Raw genomic sequence first — 22923 nt, 5'->3', positions numbered from 1 at the left:
CCTTCTTGAGAAAACATCCCTTTAGTCATTATCTTGGGATGCAAACAATACCTCAGTGCACTATGCAAGCATATATGCAGAACTTCTTCTGCGAATTATAAATTTCAGCCTCACTGATACGCTACCACGGAGAATCCAACTCAGAGCTGCAGGGAGTGTTGGGCGGTCTCTGCGCTGACGCGAAGCACAGTAGAGGAAAAACAAGAGGCTGTAAAATTGAAATGTACATCATGGATACGTAGTAAGGTAGAGTTATAAAGTCACAGCGCGCCCAGGAGCCATTCTGGGCTGTGATGAAACAATGACCCAGGTGCTGCCAAATTTAGAGACAAGCTGGGTCTCCCAGGAAGCATCTCCATTTGGGCTGGAATGGCAAGTGTGACCCTCATCTCTCTGCACCTCACCTCCTACTAATTGAATCAGGCTGCTGCCCAGGATAATTCAGTGTGTGTGTGTGTGTGTGTGTGTGTGTGTGTGTGTGTGTGTTCGTGAGACAGAGAGAGAGAGAGAGAGTGAGAGAGAGACTGTAGCGGTATTGCTGGGAGTCTGTTAAACCATATTTGAAATCGTTAAAACGTGCCTCTCTGAGCTGACCCTCGCTTCAGATAACCATCCAATATATTTCACATGAAAAAAGATTGGGAATATTGTGAGCACACGGAACTAAGCCGGCCATATGGTTGGTCCTACCACACCCACAGGGCAAATATATATAACTCCACTAAAAAAGTCACAAGAATTTCTATCAGGGGATGTCTTTTATAAACCCCTCCTGGACAAAATTATGTGCCCCATATGTATCTAGTATATTTTGATTCGTGTAATTAACACAGTGCCAAATAAACATTAAAAATGTATGATCGGGAAAAAAAGCTAGATTACATTGCTTTTACAACCAGAATATCCCAAAAACAATGTTTAAATGCCTTGAGGGCATTCATTAAAGGCTTTCCTGTGTGACCGACCAATACCGGTGGAGCCTTAGCATCAACAAGGCCAGACACAGGGAAAACGGGGGACGCTCAAGGGGAAAGACTCCTGTTTCCTGTCTAGCTTCGACACACTCTCATCAGTGCGAGAGATTTAAACAGGGCTTTGAGGAGCCTGCGCCTAATAATTACTCAGTAGTCTGCTTTAAGAGTACTGAGGTAAACAGGGTTTAATTAGGAAGGGAGAAGCAATCTGGGACAGATGTTGTGCAGGAAGGATAAGACTGTGACTGTTTTTGGTTCGTGTATTTCAGAGAATAAATCCTGCTTTTCCAGAATAACAAAAAAAAAAAAAATCATTCGCAGGAAGTGGAGTTGCGAGGAGCTTAATATGGCGCAAGGCTATATCAGTGGCTACAGGAGAGAGCCAAACTTTTTGTTTTGGAAGGCCAAAACTGAGATGTTACAGTAGGCTACGGGCCAACAGCAAAAAAACAACAACCCCTGTTGTGGTATTGAATGCAAGATCCCAAGTTCCATCCATCCATTTTCTTTACTGCTTATCCGTTAAGGGTCATGGGGGGCTATCCCAGCTGACATTGGGTGGGAGGCGGGGTTCACCCTGGACGGGTCACCAGTCCGTCACAGGGCCATCAGGAGCAATTAGGGGTTCAGTATCTTGCTCAAGGACACTTGGACATGGTCACCAGGGGAAGTGAGGATCGAACCAGCGACCCTTTGGTTTTTAGACAGCCACGCTACCTCCGACTAACGCCACCCAGATCCTAGGTTTCCCTTCTGAAATATAAATTATATTGAATTTTATGTCAGCTCTTTTATAGGGATCCAACATTTCTGAGAGTGTTTTTCTCTCTCAATATTTATTATATAATATTTTTGGTCGTGGTACTTTTACATCTACCTTTTTGACCGGCCGACCCCAATTTTAAGCACCCCTGGAATAGACTCAAGTATAAAATGTGTATTTCAGCAGTTGAGAGCAGTTCCTGGGTGGCCCCCCCCCCCCCGACAGTTTTCTTCAGGGCAAAAGAAGACAGGCATCCCGAGAATGTCTGCCTAGCTTCCCCGCTAAGTGCCAGCTACACTACTTAAAACCTGCTGATGGGATCTTAGAGCTTCACCCATGAGCTTAAGTTGCCACTAAACCACATGAAACACTCGTGAGATGGGCAGAGGCTGAACACGGATCAACGGCTGACAATGTGGCGAGTCAATGCACCATTTTGGGGGAAGTAACAAAAGCAAACACACCTACGGCGGGTTTTGTGGCTTCTAAGCTTTAAAAAACCTTGTCCACCAGGCTGGAAGAACAGAGGATGGGGATGTGTGTGTCTATGGGGGGGGGGGGGGGGGGGGGGCTTTGGGAGTGTGTGAAAAAGCACACAGAAGAGATGATGAGAAGAAAAAAGTGAGCTTTGAGGGGCAGGTGATGCGGACGACGGTGAGTGAGCGGAGAGGAAAACAAATCACGTATTCTTGACAGAAACAACATGGCAGTATCACACAGCTATTTTTCATTCACACGCCTCTGCATTCACACATGCAGCGGCACCCAAGCCCCGAGGAAGCCTTCCAGCAAACACTGTTTGCCAATTTTTCAAACCTGTCACTCCCTTTCGGTGTATCAGCTTGTGCTGCACAAAGGGCCTCCTCCTCCTCGTGCCGTCGCTTCTGTTGTTGTCATTGTGCTGATGCAAGGTAAACATGTGAGGCAGTGTTGTCCATTTCTCCCCACAATGCATCACTCTAACATCACGCTGTATGGCAATAAACATTACAGCGGGGGGGGGGGGGGGGGCCGGGGGATGGCGAGTGCTTTATTTTTACATCTTGACAGTGCATAGGATCTATGTCGTGGAGGGTGTCGAGAATTCACATGGAAATATGACTTGTGTACATAAGAGGCGATGGCTGCAGCCGAACACAAAAGGACGTACACGATGCCCTGTCACGTCATCGTAGGCGGCGGAAGGCGCCCCTGCTTGCTTGGTCTCCCACCCCCCCCTCTGTCTTTTTCAGTCGCAACATCTTGCACCTTCTGGAGGTTAATAAAAACAGCCTGGTCACAGACACTGTCTCGTCTCGAGTAAACTACGCCATAAAAAAAACAAAACAAAACAGCCCAGGCCTCTGCAGGCAGGAAAAAATACAACTGAGTCAGTAGAGAACGACGCGCGCTGGACGCCAGGGGACGGCCCGGTGTCATCACAAGGCGCATGAATCGCACGTTTCTTCAGTTTTTCGCAGCGTATCACGACTCATTTTTTGCATGTCATGTTGCATCATTAAATCTCCTTAAACCCGTACTGTACTGACAAATCATTTCACGCTGAAGTCTCACAGGAGAGACAGGTGTCTAGTTTTTGACATCTTTCTCTCTTGACAATACCTGTTTGTTTGTTTGGGTTTTTTTTGTTTTTAGCGAGACTGCTGGATTTTTTCAGCTGTGTTTCAGGCGTCAAGAAAACCAAGTGGGTTTTTTTGTTTTTTTTTAGTAAGTGGGGATATTTTCAGCAGTGTTTCTGATGACAAAACTAGGGGTTTAGACGTTTTTAGTTTGAAGGCAACAAAGCCACGTGTTTTTTTTTTAATCAAGTCTGGATATTTTCAGCCATTTTTATGGTGTCAGAAAAAGATGTTCATACCGAGAATTCTGAATATTTTCAGCCAGAGTTCTGGCGACAAAACGGAGCGTTTTTGTTTTTAGCGAGAGTGTTTTTAAGCGAGCCATTGTTACCCCCTCCACAATCTTTTCAAAAACAAAACAATGGACATTATTTATGTCGCGGTTGAAGTTTCACAGCTGAAACCCGTGACCAGCAAAGCTCGGCCCTGCCTTGGCCCCAAATTCATGGGCAAAGAGACGGAAGAAAGAAGCTAAAAACAAATTCTCCTCGCATGTATCGCTGGCACGTGTTTTACAGCACACCCAAAACCAGTGCAACATTTGCCTGCTCATGAATAATCAAACTGTGGAAATATGAAAGAAAACTGGGTTATTTTATTGCCTCACATTTGTTCAGAAACATTTGGTGTCCATCGTTTCCAACAGGGTCGTGTGTCAAAAATTATAGAACAGAAATATAAACTGAAAAAGACAAAATGGCCTCAAAAGAGTTATTCCCCCACGATCCCATGAGGTCATGTGACAGGTGCCTCCCACGTGCACACGAGAGCTTTCACCTCTCTTTATCACGCACAACATTCACTGGCGACAGCGTTCCTTTTGACCTTTTAAAAAAGAAGCTGGGGCTAACAATGTAACAGTCTTAACTGTCTCACAGGACGCTTGACAGGTTTGGACTGAAGCTGACATGATTCAGAGTTCATCTATGCAACGTGGAATGTTCAAGAAAAAAACTGCATTTGGCGAAGGCGCGACACTAATAATACCAGATATTTGTTTAAGTGAATAGCCTGTCACGCACGGGTAAGACAAGGAAAAAAAGGCAAGTGTTCATCAAGGAGGGGTGTGAGTACACATGGTAAACATGTAGAAACACTTCAGGCAGTCTTCAGAACATTTCAACAGCAACACACACACACACACACACACACACACAACTATGTTGTCACACATTCATTAGGTCATTCCAAGATGCACAAGTTAGATTCGCACACGCGTCTTAGAGTTCATTCGTGTCACTCTAGCTTCTAATTTTAAGCCGTGCACCCATTGGTTGCCGGCATACATCTAAAAAAAAAAAAAGAAAAAAAAAGCGGGGTTACTTTTGGCTGCTTTCACTCTGGTTTACTCTTCCTGCATTTACTGTATTTATTCAAGACTCCTCCTTTTTGATGCTTGACACTACTTCCTTTAATCTGGCGAAATAAATTCATTGCAATTCAGCCATCATGCTCTTCAGATGTGGGATGAAAAATAGAGGACTTCATCTGTCTTTCAGATTCATGGCTATTTGATGCTCATACTTGGAATTCCAGTGTGGCACATCACATCAATAATGGCCTTGTCCTTGCTACGCATCTTCTTTTTTCCCCAAAAAGGGGTATCTGTGCGACTCTAATCTTTTGCGAGCTCTCATTTTATCCACACAAAACTTACCGGTCTCTTATCAAAAATATGGTTCAAGCACATTTCCCAGGCAGGATGAGATGTAGGAAACGGTTAACCAGACTTGAGGTGATGCCACAACACTGGCCTTGACTTCAAGTAATGTGCAGTCACTGATTTCCCCTCATTGTCTAATTTGATCTCATGAATCAAGAACTCAAAGTGGGGAGGGCAGTAAATTATGGTTCCCTATGGAGATGTGACACCAGGACGAGATGAGCCCATTGTAGTTCAGCAACTGCAGCCAATTAAGCGTTCAGGGAACTTTGGAATGCTCGACGCTTCCCCTGGTGGCGTTATCAAAAGATCCAACGCGACGTTCCTATGCTTCATCCAAGTAAGGGCCGACTTGTTAGAGTGCGGTGACATTTTTTGGGGGGGAGGACTTTGCCCCCAAGCTACGATCCTGGCAGAGATGAGTCTTACAAGAAAGATAAAAAGTCTTTTAAAACTCCAGGCATATGGCCATGGGAGAAGTTACAGTGGGTGGCTGAGGTATATTGCCATAGTAACAATGGATAGCCCACTGAGGATTCCTGGGCAAACACAGGCATACGATTTTACTGAGGTCCCTCGCCAGAATGCCTCCTTGTTCAAACAGAATCATGCTGGCACAGATAACGCTGGCATTTTAAACATAAATTACAAGGTCTCCAATTGTCATGTCATGTCCCCAATTCACGACTAGAAGAGGCTGCCTCGGCAAAGAAAAGCTTATTCAAAGAGATTCAAAAGAGTCGCCACACACAAGCACACACCCCGACGTAAATCTTTCAAACGTTCGGAGGAAGGAGAAGGGGAGGCAAGAGGGTTTGCATGTTAAGCACATTGACATCAAACGATGGCCCGCAATTGGCTTCACGGGGGGAAAGTAATCTGCGCTGCTCAAACATTTGCTGCAGCAGCCGCAGAATTCTGATGGTGATTAAACAGAAAGTAACCCGCCGTCCCTCCGAGTTCGACTGGGGATCTCCAAATGTCACCCGTGTAGGCACTTAGCTGCTTGTCAAAGTCGCAACGAGCTCCTCCTCGTGTCACCGGTTCATGAGAGCTCTTGAATCCGTGATAGGCGTCCTTGATTCACTCGTGTCCCCAGCTGTCTGCCTCCTTTCACCGAATTCTTACAGGACAGATTAAATACGATGAAACACGTGTTAAGTGAAACTTACAAAGTCTGGAATCAAGTAAGATATGAAAGCGCCTCTTGTGTTAAAGCAGCTTTGTTTACCATTATTCTAATCATTACACCACCCCAGACGTGTCAACGTGATTGATATCCCTCCCTTTCCCCCCCAATCCCAGACCTCATCAACCTAGAAACCAACAGCAACAAATGTAACAACATTCCCTATTTTCCCTGCTGTTCTTCCCTCCTCCTCCACCACCACCACCACCACCACCACCACCCTCAAGGCACTTCTCGCCATTTAATCCACTCTGTAATTTACAATTGACTGTTGTATCGCAAGTGTTACATTGGACCAACTCAGGGTAAATGAACCATGTCAAAAACCTGTATTTCAGCCTTGATTACATCCTCTCCCTCCATAATTGCAGCAAACGGTTGCAGCTCTGCGATTATTCAAGCACCTGAGTTGGCCCGTTCATTTACAAACCAAAATTTTTCATTGATGGCCAATTGGATTTGTTGTTGCTGAGAAGAGAAAGAAGAGAGAGAGGGAGAGAGAGAGGGAGAGAGAGAGGGAGAGCGGAAAGTTATATGGAAGAGGCCTTGCTGGCCATGTGGTGAAACCATTGCGAGATAATAAACAGGCTATAGGGCAAGGTGCTGCAAATCAATAACTGAAACCATATTAAACGTCTGGAGCTTCTCAATCCACAGCAGAATGTGTCTGACTAAAGCCATCAGTACAGTAATCTCCACTTTATACTGCAGTTTTCAAAAGGGCAGGCCAAGGGGAAAATATACGGTATCTAGTACATAGCTGGTAGAATAATCAGGAGTTGAAGTACGGCGGGGTGGAACTGACGGCGTTTCCACACCTGCAAGTCAAAACCAAGTGACATCTTTTATCACAGTGACCACATTTGGTCGGGATGGTTTCGGTTTCACATCACAGTTTTTACAAATATACGAAAGAGCTCTGCATGATGCACCCACGTCTTGCAGTAAACACCTGGTACCTGGCCACCGATCGGTTCAGACACAGGCCTGACATCAGCATATCATATAAATATGCTGATATTCATCAACGTCAGAATTCACAATATAAAAACAGGTTTATAAAACACACACGTAAACACCGTGAATGCGAAAATATCGCTTTGTAAAACTTTTGAAAAAAGCCCATTAATCGTATATTTACTGCAACATTGCACGCAAACCAATACTCTCTGATATAACGGGACCAAAAGTGTCCCAGTATCATGATGCATTCCAAGCATTTTTGTCAACTTGGTAGACCTGAAGGGAGGAGTTAATTGTAAGAGTCACTTTCTCAATCAATATTTTAAAGTCGTGTTGACTTCTCTTATAATTGCTGCTTTTTCTATTCTTTTATGGTTGACGACAGCCTGCCTCAACTTCCTGTAATTGGTCCCAAAGTTCAAAACATCGAAAACAAATAATTTTACACGACAAGCAAACAACACGTCTTTGAGTCTGACCGAATTTTGGTCTTTTAAAGCAGGCTGGGGTCAAAGGAACCTTTAGCGTCAGCTCTTTTCAGGATTCGGACTAAACTGCAAAGTCTGAGGGTGAAGACCAAACAAGGTAGAAAAAGCCTTTCATTATCGATTAAAAAAAAAAAAAATGACCGGAGGTCATGTTCCAACTTTTGGTTTTCTCTGCTGATGCCCCAAAATCTAAAGATATTCATTTTTCTAATGAAACCACAGACTAATTCATTCAAACAAGACTTTAGGAGGTGGAATATTCTCAACCCACTTAACTGTCACCTACTGTTATATTTGCCGATTTTGACCTCAACGGCAATCACAAACGAAAAGACTATGTAGTTTATTCAGCGTTTAATTTAATCTGGCATAATTCTGTGTGTTAAGGGCGGGAAGAGGTAAAGTACACACCCAGAGAAAGAGACAAATTGAAAAATTAGCATTTTCAAAGACGGCTGGCTGGACTTCGTATTTCAGTTGATTTGATTGCGGCTACCTTGCGAGGCCGCTCATAACTCCAGATGCCCCGTGACCTTCATTCTTCAGCAGGCGGGCAGACTCTTCCAGACTCTGACAAGATTTATCAGGCCTGGCTAATAGCCTACTCTTTGCCAGGGAAGGCCTCATCGATAGAGTGCTTTCCCCTGCGAGTTTTTGCTTTGCTAATTAAAATTTCAGCCGTTTTTTTTTTTTTTTTTTGGGACAACGTGTGCAAAGTTTGATACAGGTGGTATGTGCGCGACTAAAATGAAACACGCATTCTTAGCAGCAGCAGTGGCTTATAAAAGGCTCAGGTGTGGCAGGGCACCTCACCCCTGGATGGTTGCTGAGTCAAGAGGAGGTGTCGGGCATGTCCCGGGTGTTTTAGCAGGTGAGGATAAGGTATTACTCCAGCCTTCAGGCTCCATCTGCCTCGTGTGTGCCGAGTATATGTAATGACCAGACACACATACAAATATAATGAACTGCATTCCTTGGGTAAACACAGCAGCGCGCGCACACACACAGGATATTGAAACTCTCTCAGGCATGTCGCCTGTGCGTGTGTGCCTGGTGTGCAGGATGATGGAGTAGACTGAACTGCGGAGGCCCCCGTTTGCTCTCCTCTCTAGCCCTCACAGGATACACAATCACACACAAACATTCGCCAACACACTGTATCACACCCTTCCACACAGCGAGGGTACCCACTGAGTACACAAACTTTCACACAGGTCCTCCCAGGCTGTGATGGATGGTCGGTGAGCGCTCTACCTCCTGTTTCATACACCTATAATCTCATTTGGGGGCTACGCAGTGGAAGTCGCACCAAAACAGGGCTAATAGAAGCAGTCAAGCTGTCCTATTCTTCCCCTTGCCGAGTCAAGTCGTATCCATTATACTCTGCTGCTTTGCAAATAAGCATGACTGCAGACTGTTAATAAAAAGCTATATCCTTTGTCGGGAAATACTCAAAGCGTTCCAATGCATTATTTATCCTGGACGGCTCCTAATGTGTCTCGTGGAGTCGAGTGATCTCAGCGAGGCTTAATATTTCAGAACTTACTCATTACAAAGGAGGAAGGTCAAAGTCAAAAGGGGGAGGGGTGTGGGGATGGGTGGGAAGCGAGTGAGAACAGGTGCACGTCTGTCATAGCCGCGAGAAAATCAATGTGCACCTGAACCCGGGGTGAAGGTTGCACCTTTTGAAAGTGCTCTAATTATGACGTGAACTTGTTAACTTTGTACCTGCCAACAGAGGGCGACGTCGCATCATCCCCTCAACAGGTTAAATGAATGTTTCAGATTTGCATATTAGGGAGTAAAAAGGTTGAATACAACCTCTACTGTCCCAATGACACATGAGCTCCTTTCCATTTTGGATGAGTTTTTGTGACTATCTGAAGGCTAACGTGCTACGTGTCAGAGATGGTAAAGAAACAATGGAATGGATGCCATCTTTTGCCACTTGGTCATGCAGCATGTTTCAGACAACAAAGCCAGGAGAAACTTTGCTGAAGTTGAAACTTGTCTCTCTTGGTCCTAAACCACCTGTTTAAGGTTCAGTGCAACGCTGCTGACATTTTCAGCCGGATAACCAGAAATGTAAGCAGGATTACGTTTGGAAAAAAAAATGTTTAAACCGTCATTCATTCTTCCATGGCAGTCACAACATATGCAACTGTAGGAGAGGGTTTATAATATCTGTCTACTGAAGTCTGAGGATTTCTGAATGGCACGTTGTTGCCTGGACGGCGGCAAGAGAGGTCACTTGCAAACCCGCACCCTGGGGTTCCTCTGAAATGAAATGAACTGTGAACAAAAGAAATCTCGATGCTGTCAAACAGAAAGAACTCTAAAATAGTAAAAAAAAAAAAACGATGTCCCGAGCAATGTTGAAAGGTTAAATATGCTTTGTCGTAAATGATACCAACTTTGAAGAAATTGACCAAAATCCTGTCCTTAAGACTTTTGTTTGGTTCTACAGCCAAAAGTTTACCTCCCCCCCAAAACTCATTGTTCAACACATGTCTCGGAACAAAATTTCACTCATCACACTGACCTGTGAGGCGAAGGGATTAGTAAACCAAACCAACTTCCCATTTCATCCCATTAGAAGAGCTTGTGCTGCATTATCTTTGCACTCATCTCACTGCCACTCAGCGGGTGCAGCATCCTTCCCCCTCTCATATCTTCTGCGAGAGACTTAAAGCCTTGCTTTTGCTTATTTTTCCCCACCTGTCAACTCTGCTTAACAAACAAGTTCACTTCGCACCGAGAAGCTTTACAGTTGGTTGCCGGAGCAAAAGGTGGCACTCTGGGTAAATTATGGATCAGCATGTCTGACTTTCATGGCTCCTGTTCTCGTTTTCACGAAGGCCGGGTGTGACAACATGGCTGATGCTGTATGAGGTTTAAATTGCCGCCCACTGACAAGGGGCCACGGACCCCGCCGGCAGTTGCCTTGACACCCCAGACCCATGTGAGCACCGCTGACAGGGGAGTGATTCATCTGATTCATCAGGATGTTTCCTCCACAGTAAGGAACAGAGGGAGGGAGACACACAGACAAGCACAGCATTCCCTAAACTATTAAGCCTGGTCTTGAAGAAGAAAAAAATCATAAATGCAAAGACTGCTAAAAAGCCCATGGCCTTTTCTGCAAAGCAACAAAACAGTCACACGATTATGGGCCTGACTCTGCCAGACATTTTTGCAATTTTGATGAGGTACACTGTACGTTTTTTCCCTATTAGTCACAAACAACAAGCCTTATGTTTTGATCCATGTTGTGATCCGGCTTGTCGACAGAGAACTATTCCCCTGGGTTGTACAGCTGTAGAGCTTAAGTGATGTTCTCATCTAGTTGGTCCTAGCATCAGGAGTCGATACAAGAAGACAGCTATGGAGAAAACAACAAGACTAGCATAGCATATCATAGACCCTGGGAGCCTTGTAAAAGTCAATTTACTGTACAAACTCCTACTAACAATTGCTGTAAAAAAAAAACCAAGTCGGCAATACAGCGAGCTTGCAATGATTGATAGTGCTGCGGGAAAGGCAAATCTGCAAATATAAATTGGCTTTATCCTTGTGAGTCCTATCTAACACCGGTATGAAATGAAATTTCATTTTTGATGACATCAAATTGAAAGAAACAGTGAGAAGAAGGTGGCATCCTTGACACTGCCACTTACAATCAGCAGCGTGGAGAGCAATCAAGGTGGCACGGGGCTTAAATTTCTTATCTGTTTCTTCCCTCACTCTCTCCTTTTTCTGCCTTTCTGCATCTTCTTGAGCTTCTTCAATCTAGAGTATTTTTTTTTTTTTTTGTTCATGTGAAGAAGACAGAGGCGTATTGTATGCGGAGAAGAGCGAGGGGATAACAAAGAAGGCAAAATAGGACTTTAAAAAGATTCCACTATGGAAGTGGTAGGGGGAAAAAAACACCTCAGTATTAACATATTATGCAGAATAATGTAGCACAAACTGTGGAAACCAGCTATAGAAATCTCTCTCTGACTTTTTCTCCACCATTTCTGCCAGTGTGTCAGGTAATCCGTAGATTAGTAATTGCCTTAGAGCAACTGCATTCAAATCACCAAACCAAATTATCCCAGAAAATGCTGCCCGCTGCAATTTCATGAGTATTACCGTGCACTCCCTCCATTTTTCCTCTCGGAACATAAACAAGAAAAGGCTGAGAAGGCATAGATTGAATTAAGGCCATAATAGATCCAAAACAATTTTATCAAATTAGCCTCGGTTGGTGGTACGCAGCGCGGCACAAAGGCATAGCGCTGATCAGTGGTTAACCGTAGCCCTTCGACCCCGGGCCTTCAAAAGGACCACATGTGGCAATAAAAATTCAAAAATAGCAATAAAGATATTAGGCTGGCACATGGATGTTCAGCATATTAAAGAATTCTTTGTCCTAAACGGCTTTACAGCATGCGGTGATTCCAGAAAACTCGTTACACAGCTTTCAGCATGACGTCTGTCATATTAAACATGAGCAAATTCAATCACTTATTTCATACATCTGTTTAAAAGTAGGATATTTAGAACAATCAAATTTAAAGCTTGCAGGGGAAAGGACGAGCACAAGGACAGAAGTTCTCGGCACCATATATCTACAATTTTGCAGTGAACTGTAGCTTACAAATGTGTGTATTTTGCCCAGTTAACCGCAGGAAATGTTGGCCGACCACCTCTCATCAAAAACAACATATAATAACGAGAATATCAAAGTTGATTCCTTTGCTAGAAATCATCTGATGCGCCTTTACACTGCCGCTAATTCATGTCACTTACGTCAGCAAAATGTAGCTTCTCTCATTTCAGGAACTCTGCTTTGTGTGTACAAATGTATTAATTTCAGAATGTGGCTAAAAATATATGTAAAGTGCAGCTACACTCATAGTTTATGACGCTCACCCAGTAATGCTTCAGTGCGCATTTTGCTGAGTCACTCAATCACTCTGATAGCTTGTGCTGCTAGCATACTGCAGCTTAAAAACAAACAAACAAACAAACAAACAACAACTGCTGCTGAAGCAACGGCTAAAACAAATGTTTCCAAATCATAAAAACTGCTTAAAAGACTATAAGTTATCATGGTATTTCATCAAATTCAGTTTCTAGTGAGACATTGAAGGTTAGCAACCGTAGCTGCCCATTAAACACAGCTAGCTTCTGTAGCAGCTATTACTTGCTTGCAAAAGTCAAAATTCAAGTACATTTTTTTCTACCTTGTTACTTCTCGTTGCTCTGCTTTCACGTTACTCACACACTGACTTTCACTGAAGGAGGTGAAAGTCAAGAAACTCGGGGTCCCCCCCCCACCCACCCATGACTCAGAGTAATCAAAATATGATTGGCTAGGATACCTGTCAAAATCAAATATATCATCATGTAATTCTTATAGCTATAGCCACTGAATATCCAAGTCACTGATATACCCAGCTACCGTGCAAATAAATGCTGTCACTGGTTCATATTCTGTTCTGTTCTATTTACTCAATATTTGTCAAGATATTTTACTACATGTTAATAATGATGCTCCAGTATTAATAGCCACATTTGGTTAATATGTTTTAGAACAACATATGTAATTAATAATGATAATATTATATATTTTGGCTGCTCATAGCTGAATTTCAGTGAAACTCACACCTTTAGAGACGTGGCATTTATAACCTGACTCACACCGCATAATAATGAATAAATGTTTCACAATTCTATCTTCAGAAATACATTTCTGGAGCAATAGTTTCTTCCTCAAACAATAAACTGACCAATGGTGGTGGTGGTGGGGGGACCACCGACACTTTAAAGCTCCAGTGGAACCTCTTATCAAGTAATTACCTTATTGAACTCAATGAGCGAATGACTGTCTCAACGGATTCGCAGATAAAATCCAGAGCCGTCGGGGGAGTTTGACGTCTGCAAAACACAAATGATGAGCCGAATCTAATATGCAGGTGTTCACTTCAACACACTTGAAACGCAGGGTCACCAGAGCTTTCCAATTAAGTCAGTTGTGGTTTTCAGAGGTGTTTAGGCAGCTACATTTGTACTTTGAAACAAATGACACCGGAGGCAAAGTACAGCATTTCCATATTGGTTTCCTGATTGTGCCTTAAGCCTGAAGGGCATTCACTTCCCATGTTTTGGCTACAAACACCAACCAGGTGACCTCAATTTGCATGGTGATATTGTTTTCCGATGTGTGCGACTGAGGATTTGACCTATGCAAATCAGCTGCTGCTGCAGAGGATGCGGCTAGGAAGAGGGCGCAGGAAGAAACAGCTGGCCAAATGTTGGGAGGGTGATCACTAGGTGTGGGTCAGGGAGAATGTCCAGATATGCTTGTTGCATTAGCCTCGAGGCAAGAAATCCTGGTGTAAGTGTGTGGACCAGAGCTTTGCTTGCCCTGAGGGGCTACGCTGTGAAAGCAGAGAATACAAGCTGCTTTGGCTCACCGCTGATTAAAAGCCATCCACCTGGGCATGAGTGTCTCTTTGAAGTGCAATGATAAAACAAAAGCTGATGGCTTCTGCTAATTCGATGGCTAAGTGATTTAATTCCTCACCACATTATGGTTGGGCAGCATTATTTCCTGGCACAGGGCAGAGCGGAAACAACTGCCAAAAGTAATAAAGTTAAGTGTTCTGTTAAGTGCATGCACAACTCATCAGCTTTCAGATATAAAGACTGGACACAGGTATGTAAAGAGCAGATGGACCGGAGCGTAATGTAGCCACATAAAGACAGGAACAAATATGAACAACAGGAGTCGCAATCAGCGGAGGAAATTTCAGGTCTCTCCTGTTCAAGTCCTCAACAGCTGCCGGGTGACACGTTGGCTTCTCCCTCGCAATTGGCTCGGCTTAATGACTGTTTAAATGTCTGATGGGCTAAAAAGAAAGGCTCGCCTCACCAATAAACTCACTCAGTTGCCTGGTTACCTGCCGGAGCAGGTTGCCTTCGCAGTTATTATGAGATTAGGAAGGTGAGGAGAGTGAAAGACGGAACCCGATACCTTTGAGATTACAGTCAATGGTCAGTATTATTCTCCCTCTCCCTCCCTGTCTCTCTCTTTCCAACCCGACCCCAAAAGTCCCTTGTGAAACACTAGGGACCATTATCTATACCACCAACAGGGCCGTCTTTCTTGTATCTGTCCATCTCTTCCCATGGACAGACAAAAAGAGGAGGGTTTGTGAGTCGACGAATACCTGTGACGGAGAATATCCCTCATAACTACTCGTCATAAACCAAATGGTTAATACCCGCTCGTCTTAGGGCGATAACATATTAATGATAACTAAATTACTACAACAATACCCAAGTGAGCCATTACAACAACAAAAACCCCACACATCTCACTACAGTCTGTGACGTCGTGACTTTCTGTCCCGTTATTTTGCTCGAATTGTTCCCTCAACCGAGGCGCGTGATTGTCCTTGTGTGTTTTATTCCGTCTTCAGCTACACTTAACCTGACAGTAGAATACGTTTAGAGAGCATGACCACTTTAATCTGAAAAGAATGTTCTTGTTTAGCGGCATAACTGGAATGTAAATTGAGTAGTTTCTTCAAAAAAAAAAAAAAAAAAAAGAGGTATGAGTTTGTAGCCAGTCTTGAGAAAGACAACTGCGTACCTTTCTGTTTATCAAAGGTGTACTTTTAGCCTCCTGAAGGCAATATTGTACTCCTGAGGTAACAAATGTAAATTCTGACAAGAATTTTTTTTTTTTTGTCACGTCCACATCCCTTTGTCTTTTGAATGAGCAAACTATTGTTTCTTAAATACAGGCTGTTCCACATGATAATTATGGATATTTTTAAGTCATCAAAATGCTCAAGAATAATAAGTCCACAACCCTGCACGGTAACAAAAGGCAGAGTCCATAAAAGTTACAGCCGCCTTATTGTAGAGAGTAAATAAATAATTATATAAGTGGAGCACAGTGACACACAATACATGCTGCCGCCGCCGCCGCCGCCGCCGCAGTAAATAGAGTGCCCTTTTAATTATGCAGGAGACATCCGAAAGCAACAGCACTCCTCACACTCTGGGAAACAGCTCAGTGAATATACCATATTAGAAGCTGTTAGAGACAGAGCACGGGAAGAGGAGTATTAGGAGGAGGAACAACGAGGAAGGAGGGAGGTGAAGGAGGAGGGTTATCCAGAGAGAGCGAGAGAGAGAGAGAGAGAGAGATGAAAGTGAAGATTAAGAAAAAGAAACCACTGCAAGATAAAAGGCAGGGAAAGGAGTGGACCGTTGTAAGCAGTGTATGATGTGGTTGGAAAAATGGAGTGGATGCAAGGATGTGCAGGGAGGGGGGAAAGTGACAATGGGTTTAAAACGGGGGGGGGGGGGCAAAGAGGCATGTGGGGTGACAAAAAGGTAGACACAAGTGAGCTCAAGAACACACATGACACAATGCGGAGAACAATTGTTGCGCCAAAAAAACAGACTAGCAGGAGGGCTGCGAGGAGTGAAGTGGAAAAGTTACCGGAGGGGTTGGAGGTGAGGGGGTGGGGGGTAAACGAGACACAGTATATGGAGAAAAAAAAAAAAGTCCAATTTCACTGCGAGGTCAGTGAATTGAAACAGACCCTTTAAGTGGAGAGGAATGTTAATAATACGACCTCCCAGGCCAGATGTTCCCACTTAAACCCAAACTGTAAAAGTGACTCGCAAACCCTAACAAAGCCATATTTGTGCTACATCTACCTTTCCCCCTCCTTTTTTCTCCTTTCACCAGAAGAAAAAGGGGTAGCCTTGTTACAAACAAGAAGGGCAGGACAGGGCTTGACATGGGTAAGTGGAGAATGGACCTGGCCGCCCCCCCCCGCACCTACCCTCTGGGATTAAATAACTGCAAACCAAACCCTTATGTGAGCCGTTACAGCAGGCTGACACATATTCGCCAAGGTTAGCGATGCCCCTGATAGAGAGAAAAAAAAAAAAAAAAAAAAAAAGACAGTCTCTACACATGAAAAAGTTGTTGTGGGAGAGGGGGGGGGATGGTAACAAGATCCAGTCATAAACTAATCTGAACCAGCCTCTTCCCCTTTCAATATTACATGTGAATGGCACTCCAAACCAAATCAGATCAATACCACTAACTTGACACGCATTAGCACCATAAAGGCAACACGACTACTGAGACTAGCCCTGTCAGAAAGCATTATGGGAGAGTGAACACTAAGAGGAAAGAACAGAAGACATTTAAGAGTCGTGGAGGGAGAGAGAAAAAGAACACAAAGACGTGTCTTCTTACCTGTTTGTTGTACTTGTTGATAGTTTGACTGCTGTATTCAGAGCAGTGGTCAGATCCAAGGGAAATGTTATCTCCGGTGCCAACAAAGGTGTTGGCAGGTGGAAGGTCCTGAACGGCCTGGTGCTTTTTACCAGCTGTGGGTGACTGTGGGTGTAGCTGGACAGTAGGGAGTGGGGAGCTGGACTTGTAGTGCCGAGCCAGATCTGGACTCCCGGGCCCTCCGTTGACTGAGCGGTAACGACCCATGCCGGGACTATCTGACAGCTTCTCATTGACGCCGTCGTAGCGTTGGCCGTTAGGTTTGGAGGCCTCTACGGTGACGATGCTGCTGTAGAGCGGCTGTTTGGATTTCTGCTTCTTCTTGTCCTTCTTGGGTTTCTTGGATTTGTCGTGTTGCTGAGGCGTGAAGAAGTCTTCGTGGTCCTTCTTGCCGGCTTCGTAGCCATTCTTGTTCTTAGGACGGCAGTAGCGGGCCATGACGACCACCAGAATAATGAAGATAACAGTCATGATGCCTGAGACTACCCCGATGGCAATGCTTAGACGTTGTTTGCTTAGATCGTAATTGGGGTCACCGGCGATGTTGGTGTTGAGGGATGTGCTCAAGCTCTTTGCCACCTGGGCCTCCACAACGGAGGAGTTGGAGAGAGTCTCATTAACATACACATGAACCAGGGTGGTGGTGCTCTGGGAGGGCTGCCCACTGTCAGTCACCTCAATCACAAGTCTATGGAGTCCATAGTGTTTCTGCTCCAGCTTTCCCACCAGTGAAATAACCCCAGTGCCTCCATCAATCTCAAACAGCTTGAAGGGATTTCCACCGATGATGCTGTAGTTGAGGTCCGCGTTGAGGCCGGTGTCTGTGTCACTCGCTATGACCGTCCTCACTATAGTTCTGATGTTACTGGAGGGAGGGAGGAGGGTGTAGGAGCTGTTTAAAGGGGAGGTGACTGTTGGCGTGTTGTCATTTTCATCCATGACAAAGAGTGAAACAGTGGCGGTGGCTGACCTGGGCGGGTCACCGCCGTCCACAGCTTTGACACGGAACGTGTACGTTGTCTTCTGCTCTCTGTCAAAGGACAAGGTGGAGAAAATAGTCCCTGTGTCATTCTCAATTGAAAAGATTTCCTCCTCTTCTTCAATGAAAAGACTCATCTCTGCATTTTGGCCTTTATCTGCATCAATGACTGTAACCATGCCAACTGGACTGTTTGGCTCAAGGTTTTCCTTGACATAGAAGGTGAATACATCCTGCATGAACTTTGGTTCGTTGTCATTCTTGTCCGACACCAGGACGACCACGGTGGCGGAACCCTGGAGGGTGTTTATACCCTTATCTTTGGCTATCACTTTGAATTCGTAGCGCTCCGTTTGCTCTCTATCCAGAATGGTGTTTACTCGGATGTCTCCGCTGTCTGCATCGATAGAGAAGATCCCATTTACTGACGAGTCCAGGGAATAGCTTATTTCGGCGTTCTTCCCGCTATCGGCGTCAATGGCTGCCACCGTCGTCACTCTCTCGCCAGGGGCATTGTTTTCTGGGAACGACACCTCCACCACGTTCTGGCTGAAGATAGGAGGGTTGTCGTTAGTGTCGCCCACTTTGACGAGAAGGGAGTTGTTGCTTGCCAGACTTGGGCTTCCTGAATCCACGGCAACTATGACCACGTTATATTCCTGCGTGGCCTCGAAGTCCAGAGGTGCAGACGTGTGGAGGAAATATTTCTTTTTATTCTGCTCACCTTCCATCTCACTGGCCGGTTTTAGCTGAAAGGGCACATCCCCGACTACCGTGCAGGTCACGATGCCGTTCTCCCCCTGGTCGCGGTCTGACACCTGAACTAAGGCAATGGGTGTGTCCACAACTACATCCTCAGCCACATTAGCAATTCCATCTTTCAAGAAAATGCGACCGATTTTCCGGATCTCAATAGCGGGAACATTATCGTTCTCATCCTTGATGTTCAGCACCACGGTGGCCTTGTCCATTTTGGGAGGCTGGCCTCGGTCACGGGCCATTACAGTGAACCTCAGTTGGCTCACTTCTTCACGATCAATGCGGTGTAACACACTCAGCCACCCTGTGCTCTCATCCAACCTCAGCAGCCTCCTCACGGACTCTGTGGCCGCCCCGAACACATACTCAATTTGACCATTAACCCCCACGTCTGCATCAGCCGCTTTAAGCTGCAATATGGGGGCGCCGGGGGAGCTGTTTTCCGGTAGGTCGGCCTCGTACACGCTCTTCTCAAAGCGAGGGCTGTTGTCATTCACATCAGTGATCATCACCCTCAGGATGGCCTGGGAGGAACGAGGGGGATCTCCTCCATCTCGAACTCGCAGCGTGAGCTCATAGGAGTCCCTCTGTTCCCTATCAAGGGCCCCTTTAATGATGAGCTGGGGCTGCTTCTCTCCATCAGTAGTGTCAGCAACTTGCAGTTCAAAGACACTGCTCCTGCTCGCCCCTTCCTCAAATCTCCTCTTCCCGGAGTACGAATCCCCCGACGAGCGCCTGGAGTTCTCCCCATTGTCCTGAATAAGCTCATATCTCTCTATTCCATTTCTGCCAAAATCTCTGTCTGTGGCTGTAGGAAGCAGATAAAGGGTTCCAATTGGCCTGTTTTCCTCCACAGACAGTGTCAGGACAGGAGAAGGGAAAGATGGAGTGTTATCATTTATATCTAAAATGATGACTTTCCCCTCGAAGAGGTCGACCCAGCTCTGGGCTGGACCTATCACTGACACTTCAAAATCTATAAAACACTCATTCTCGTCAAATATCATTTGGCACTGCTGTAATTTCTCACGGTCTATCCTCCTCTCGTTGGTGGTGAGCTCACCTGTTATGTTGTCTATTTTGAAAAAATCTGAACCGGACTCGAGCGTGAATGTCACCTCACCGGACCCGGCAACGATGCCCAGGTCGGCGGCTACGTTCCCTACCCTGACGTCGGCGGGTCCCTCCTCGGCCAGACGGTACCGGAGCACTTGCTTTGCAGCCGGTTGATGCACGAGCTGCAAGATGAGGATGCAATAGTACAAATAGTCCACTGCGCCAGTAGTCCTCATGGTTCCCTTGAGAAATGTCCACTTGATGACCGCGCGCACACACACACAGACACAGACACACAGACACACACACACACACAGACAGACAGAGACACTCACACACTCGCGCAAAACAAAACAAATAAAACAACAAAAAAAAACCAAAAACAACACAAAATAGGGGGTGTTAAATCAACGCGGGGGGGTAAAAAAGTCCGATTTGCGGTTAAAATCTCGGTTTCATTGAGAGCGGGATGCGTGCAGACTTCATCACCCCGGACCACTTCCTACATCGCTGCTTCTGCTGCTGCTGCAGTGAACGAGCAGCAAGTCTCTCTCTCTCTCTCTCTCTCTCCCTCCCTCTCTCTCTCTCTCCCCTCTCTCTCTGTCTGCTCTCCCTCCTCAGAATGTAAATTTCTCTTTTAATTGTTGCAGCGTTGTTTAGAGAGTGAGTGTGTGTGTGTGTGTGTGTGTGTGTGTGTGTGTGTGTGTGTGTGTGTGTGTGGAGAGAGGGAGAGAAAGAAGGCTCCTCGCGCTGTGGCTCAAAAAGAGATTTTTTTTTTCTCTTTTGTTAAAAAAAAAAATTACGCGTAAAAGCCACACAAAAAAACAGCCAAAAAAAAAATTATAGTCCGATATCACCCAGAAAGTCACACGGTATCAGTCCACACGGCAGCAGCTACTCACAGTTACTCTCCTCTTTTTTGAAGGGGGGGGGGGGGGGGGTGAGGCTGCAATATTCCTTCTTGATGTCCGGATGTATAAGAATGTTAACGCACGTTTCTCCAAAAAAATAAAAATAAAAAACAAAAAAAAAAACTGCCGCGCGGAGTCCGAGAATCGAACCTGCGTCCTTCCTCTTCCTCCTTTTCTTCTTCCTGCACTTGAAAAAAAACGCACTTTCACGCGAGCAAACTCCTCAATGTCCGCTGGTTTGTTTTTTTAAATATAAAGCGGGACACACACACACACACACCAAAAAAAAAAATCCTTAAAAATATAAATCCTTAGTTGTGTGTGTGTGTGTGGGCGCGCGCGTGTGTCCGAGTGTGTGTGAGTGTGTGTGTAGGGGAGTGTTTTTTTTAGATTGAATTCCTTCGTGTATCCAGCATTTTTCAACCTGTTCCCTCACCTGCAGACGCGCCGCGTGCGTTGGCAGCCCCTATCTGCAGCACTGAGAGAGGGATTCTCAAATGATATTGCAGTCTCCCTCCCTCCCTCCCTCCCTCCCTCTCTCTCTCTATCTCTCCCTCCCTCTCTCTCTCTCCGGTTTCTCTCCCCCAGCGGTAAACAGACTTGATCACCAGGTCTTTGAAGCCAGCAGACAATATTTTGACTTACAAAAAAACAATGATGAAGTGCATGTGTGTGCGTGTGTGTGTGTGTGGGGGGGGGGTGAGATGAAGGAGGGAGGGGGTGATGGAGAAGATGCCCTAATATTGTGACTTCCACGTGCAGCAGCAGCAGCAGCAGCAGCAGCGATAAACTACTCCCAACGTGTTTTACTGGAGTTTTGTGTGTGTGTGTTTGTGTGTGTGTGTGTGTGTGGGGGGGGGGGGCAGCACGCGCACTGGGGATTTTGGCTTCACGACAGTTTAAACTTTTACATGCGAGTCTTTTACGATGTATTAAACACTCGCTTCCAGCAGCAGCTGCCGGTGCAGGACGTGGCGGAGGAGGGGGGCGGAGTGTGCGCAGTGCTGTGGTCTCCCTGTGGTTACTAATATGAATGCGTGTGGTCGCCGGTGGCCGCGCTGCTCACTCCACAAATCTGACACTGTAGCGAGCACCGACGCGATGAGAGTCAAGAGTGAGATGGTAGATGCGTCCCGCGCACGCGATTGTGTGTGTGTGTGTGCGCGCGCGCGTGTGTTCCCTCTCAGCAGCGGTGATGATGATTCCCCATGTTGGATAAAATTCTCATCTCCATTTTTTTTTTCAAAGTGCTGCTTCTCCTCTCTCCTTCTCAGAGAAAAAAAATGTATGAACGATTGAAAGGAGCAAGTTAGTTAGTGAGAGAGAGAGAGAGAGAGAGAGAGAGAGGTGTGTGTGTGTGTTGGGGGGTATAGAGGGATAATGGTGGGAGAAGGAGGGAAGGAAGAGAGAGGTAGCCCCGTCTCTACAGCTGCATCTCTCTCTCTCTCTCTCTCTCTCTCTCTCCCTCCGTCGGGTAGGAGCTGCCTGAATTCCAGCAGTGGTTGTATCCTGACCTACTAGCGCCCTCTATTGTCCAATTAGGATCACTCCCAGCCTTTTACAGGGGAGCACAGCAGAGATGGGAGTCCTCCACACCAGCCGGCAAAACTTTGTGTCCCTTTGAGTGACAAAACAGGACAGACGAAGTCAGAATCACACATGGGTGTTCACGCTCTGATGTGGGTTTGACTTCATGAAATCCCCGGCTGTTCTGTCACATTACAGGTCAAATGTTCAAGTGGACGTAGCAGAATTATTGCTCTTAATTGCACAACAATAAAAACCCCCATCAGGATATGAAAAACAGAATTAAGACGTGATTTATTTATGGTATTTTTCAAGTTTTTTTTTTTTCTAAGTTAAATTCCTCTTTTTTATGTCCACCTCCCAATCCGGCCGGTCAGATCAAAGCCTCACAGTGGCCCAGGACTACATTACAGCGCAGTTTGGCTCATTGTCGACTACAAGCAGGTGTTGACTCACTGCAAATCCGTGTAAAGTTGCTCAACGGCGCCTTCATTTACGGACGTCAGGTGGTGCGTTTGAGTGCGTATTTGTTTCGCCAAGTTGCCAAACGCGCGCGTTTTGTTGTCCACAGATGATAACATTCGATCAGGAGAAATAAATGAAGCAGCCACACCAGCAGAGTCATCAATCCTTCAGACGTTAAAATAAAGCAAAAACCGTCTCCAAAGGTTGGCCCTGGGCTCTTTCTAGACGGTCTCTCGGGGTCGTCTACCGTA

At 45.5% G+C, this 22923-nt stretch overlaps 1 protein-coding gene across 6 annotated transcripts in view; it reads right to left on the bottom strand.

The window, feature by feature from the left end:
* Positions 1–21199, bottom strand: part of pcdh7b (protocadherin 7b) — a 124262-nt gene extending 103063 nt beyond the window's left edge. For all 6 annotated transcript variants that reach the window (XM_086197434.1, XM_086197435.1, XM_086197436.1 and 3 more), the window contains exon 1: positions 16937–21199. In XM_086197434.1, the coding sequence (XP_086053560.1) occupies positions 16937–20005 (3069 nt within the window). In that variant the 5' untranslated portion in view covers positions 20006–21199. The remainder of the gene's footprint in view (positions 1–16936) is intronic.
* Between the last annotated feature and the right edge of the window lie 1724 nt (positions 21200–22923).

This window comes from Aulostomus chinensis, chromosome 24, assembly GCF_037954235.1.
Source record: "Aulostomus chinensis isolate RoL2024-O1b breed Wild chromosome 24, RoL_Achi_v1.0, whole genome shotgun sequence".
In the NCBI taxonomy this organism is placed as follows: Eukaryota; Metazoa; Chordata; class Actinopteri; order Syngnathiformes; family Aulostomidae; genus Aulostomus; species Aulostomus chinensis.
The sequence above is the reverse complement of the archived record's forward strand: the minus strand, read 5'-3'. Positions and strand labels throughout refer to the sequence as shown.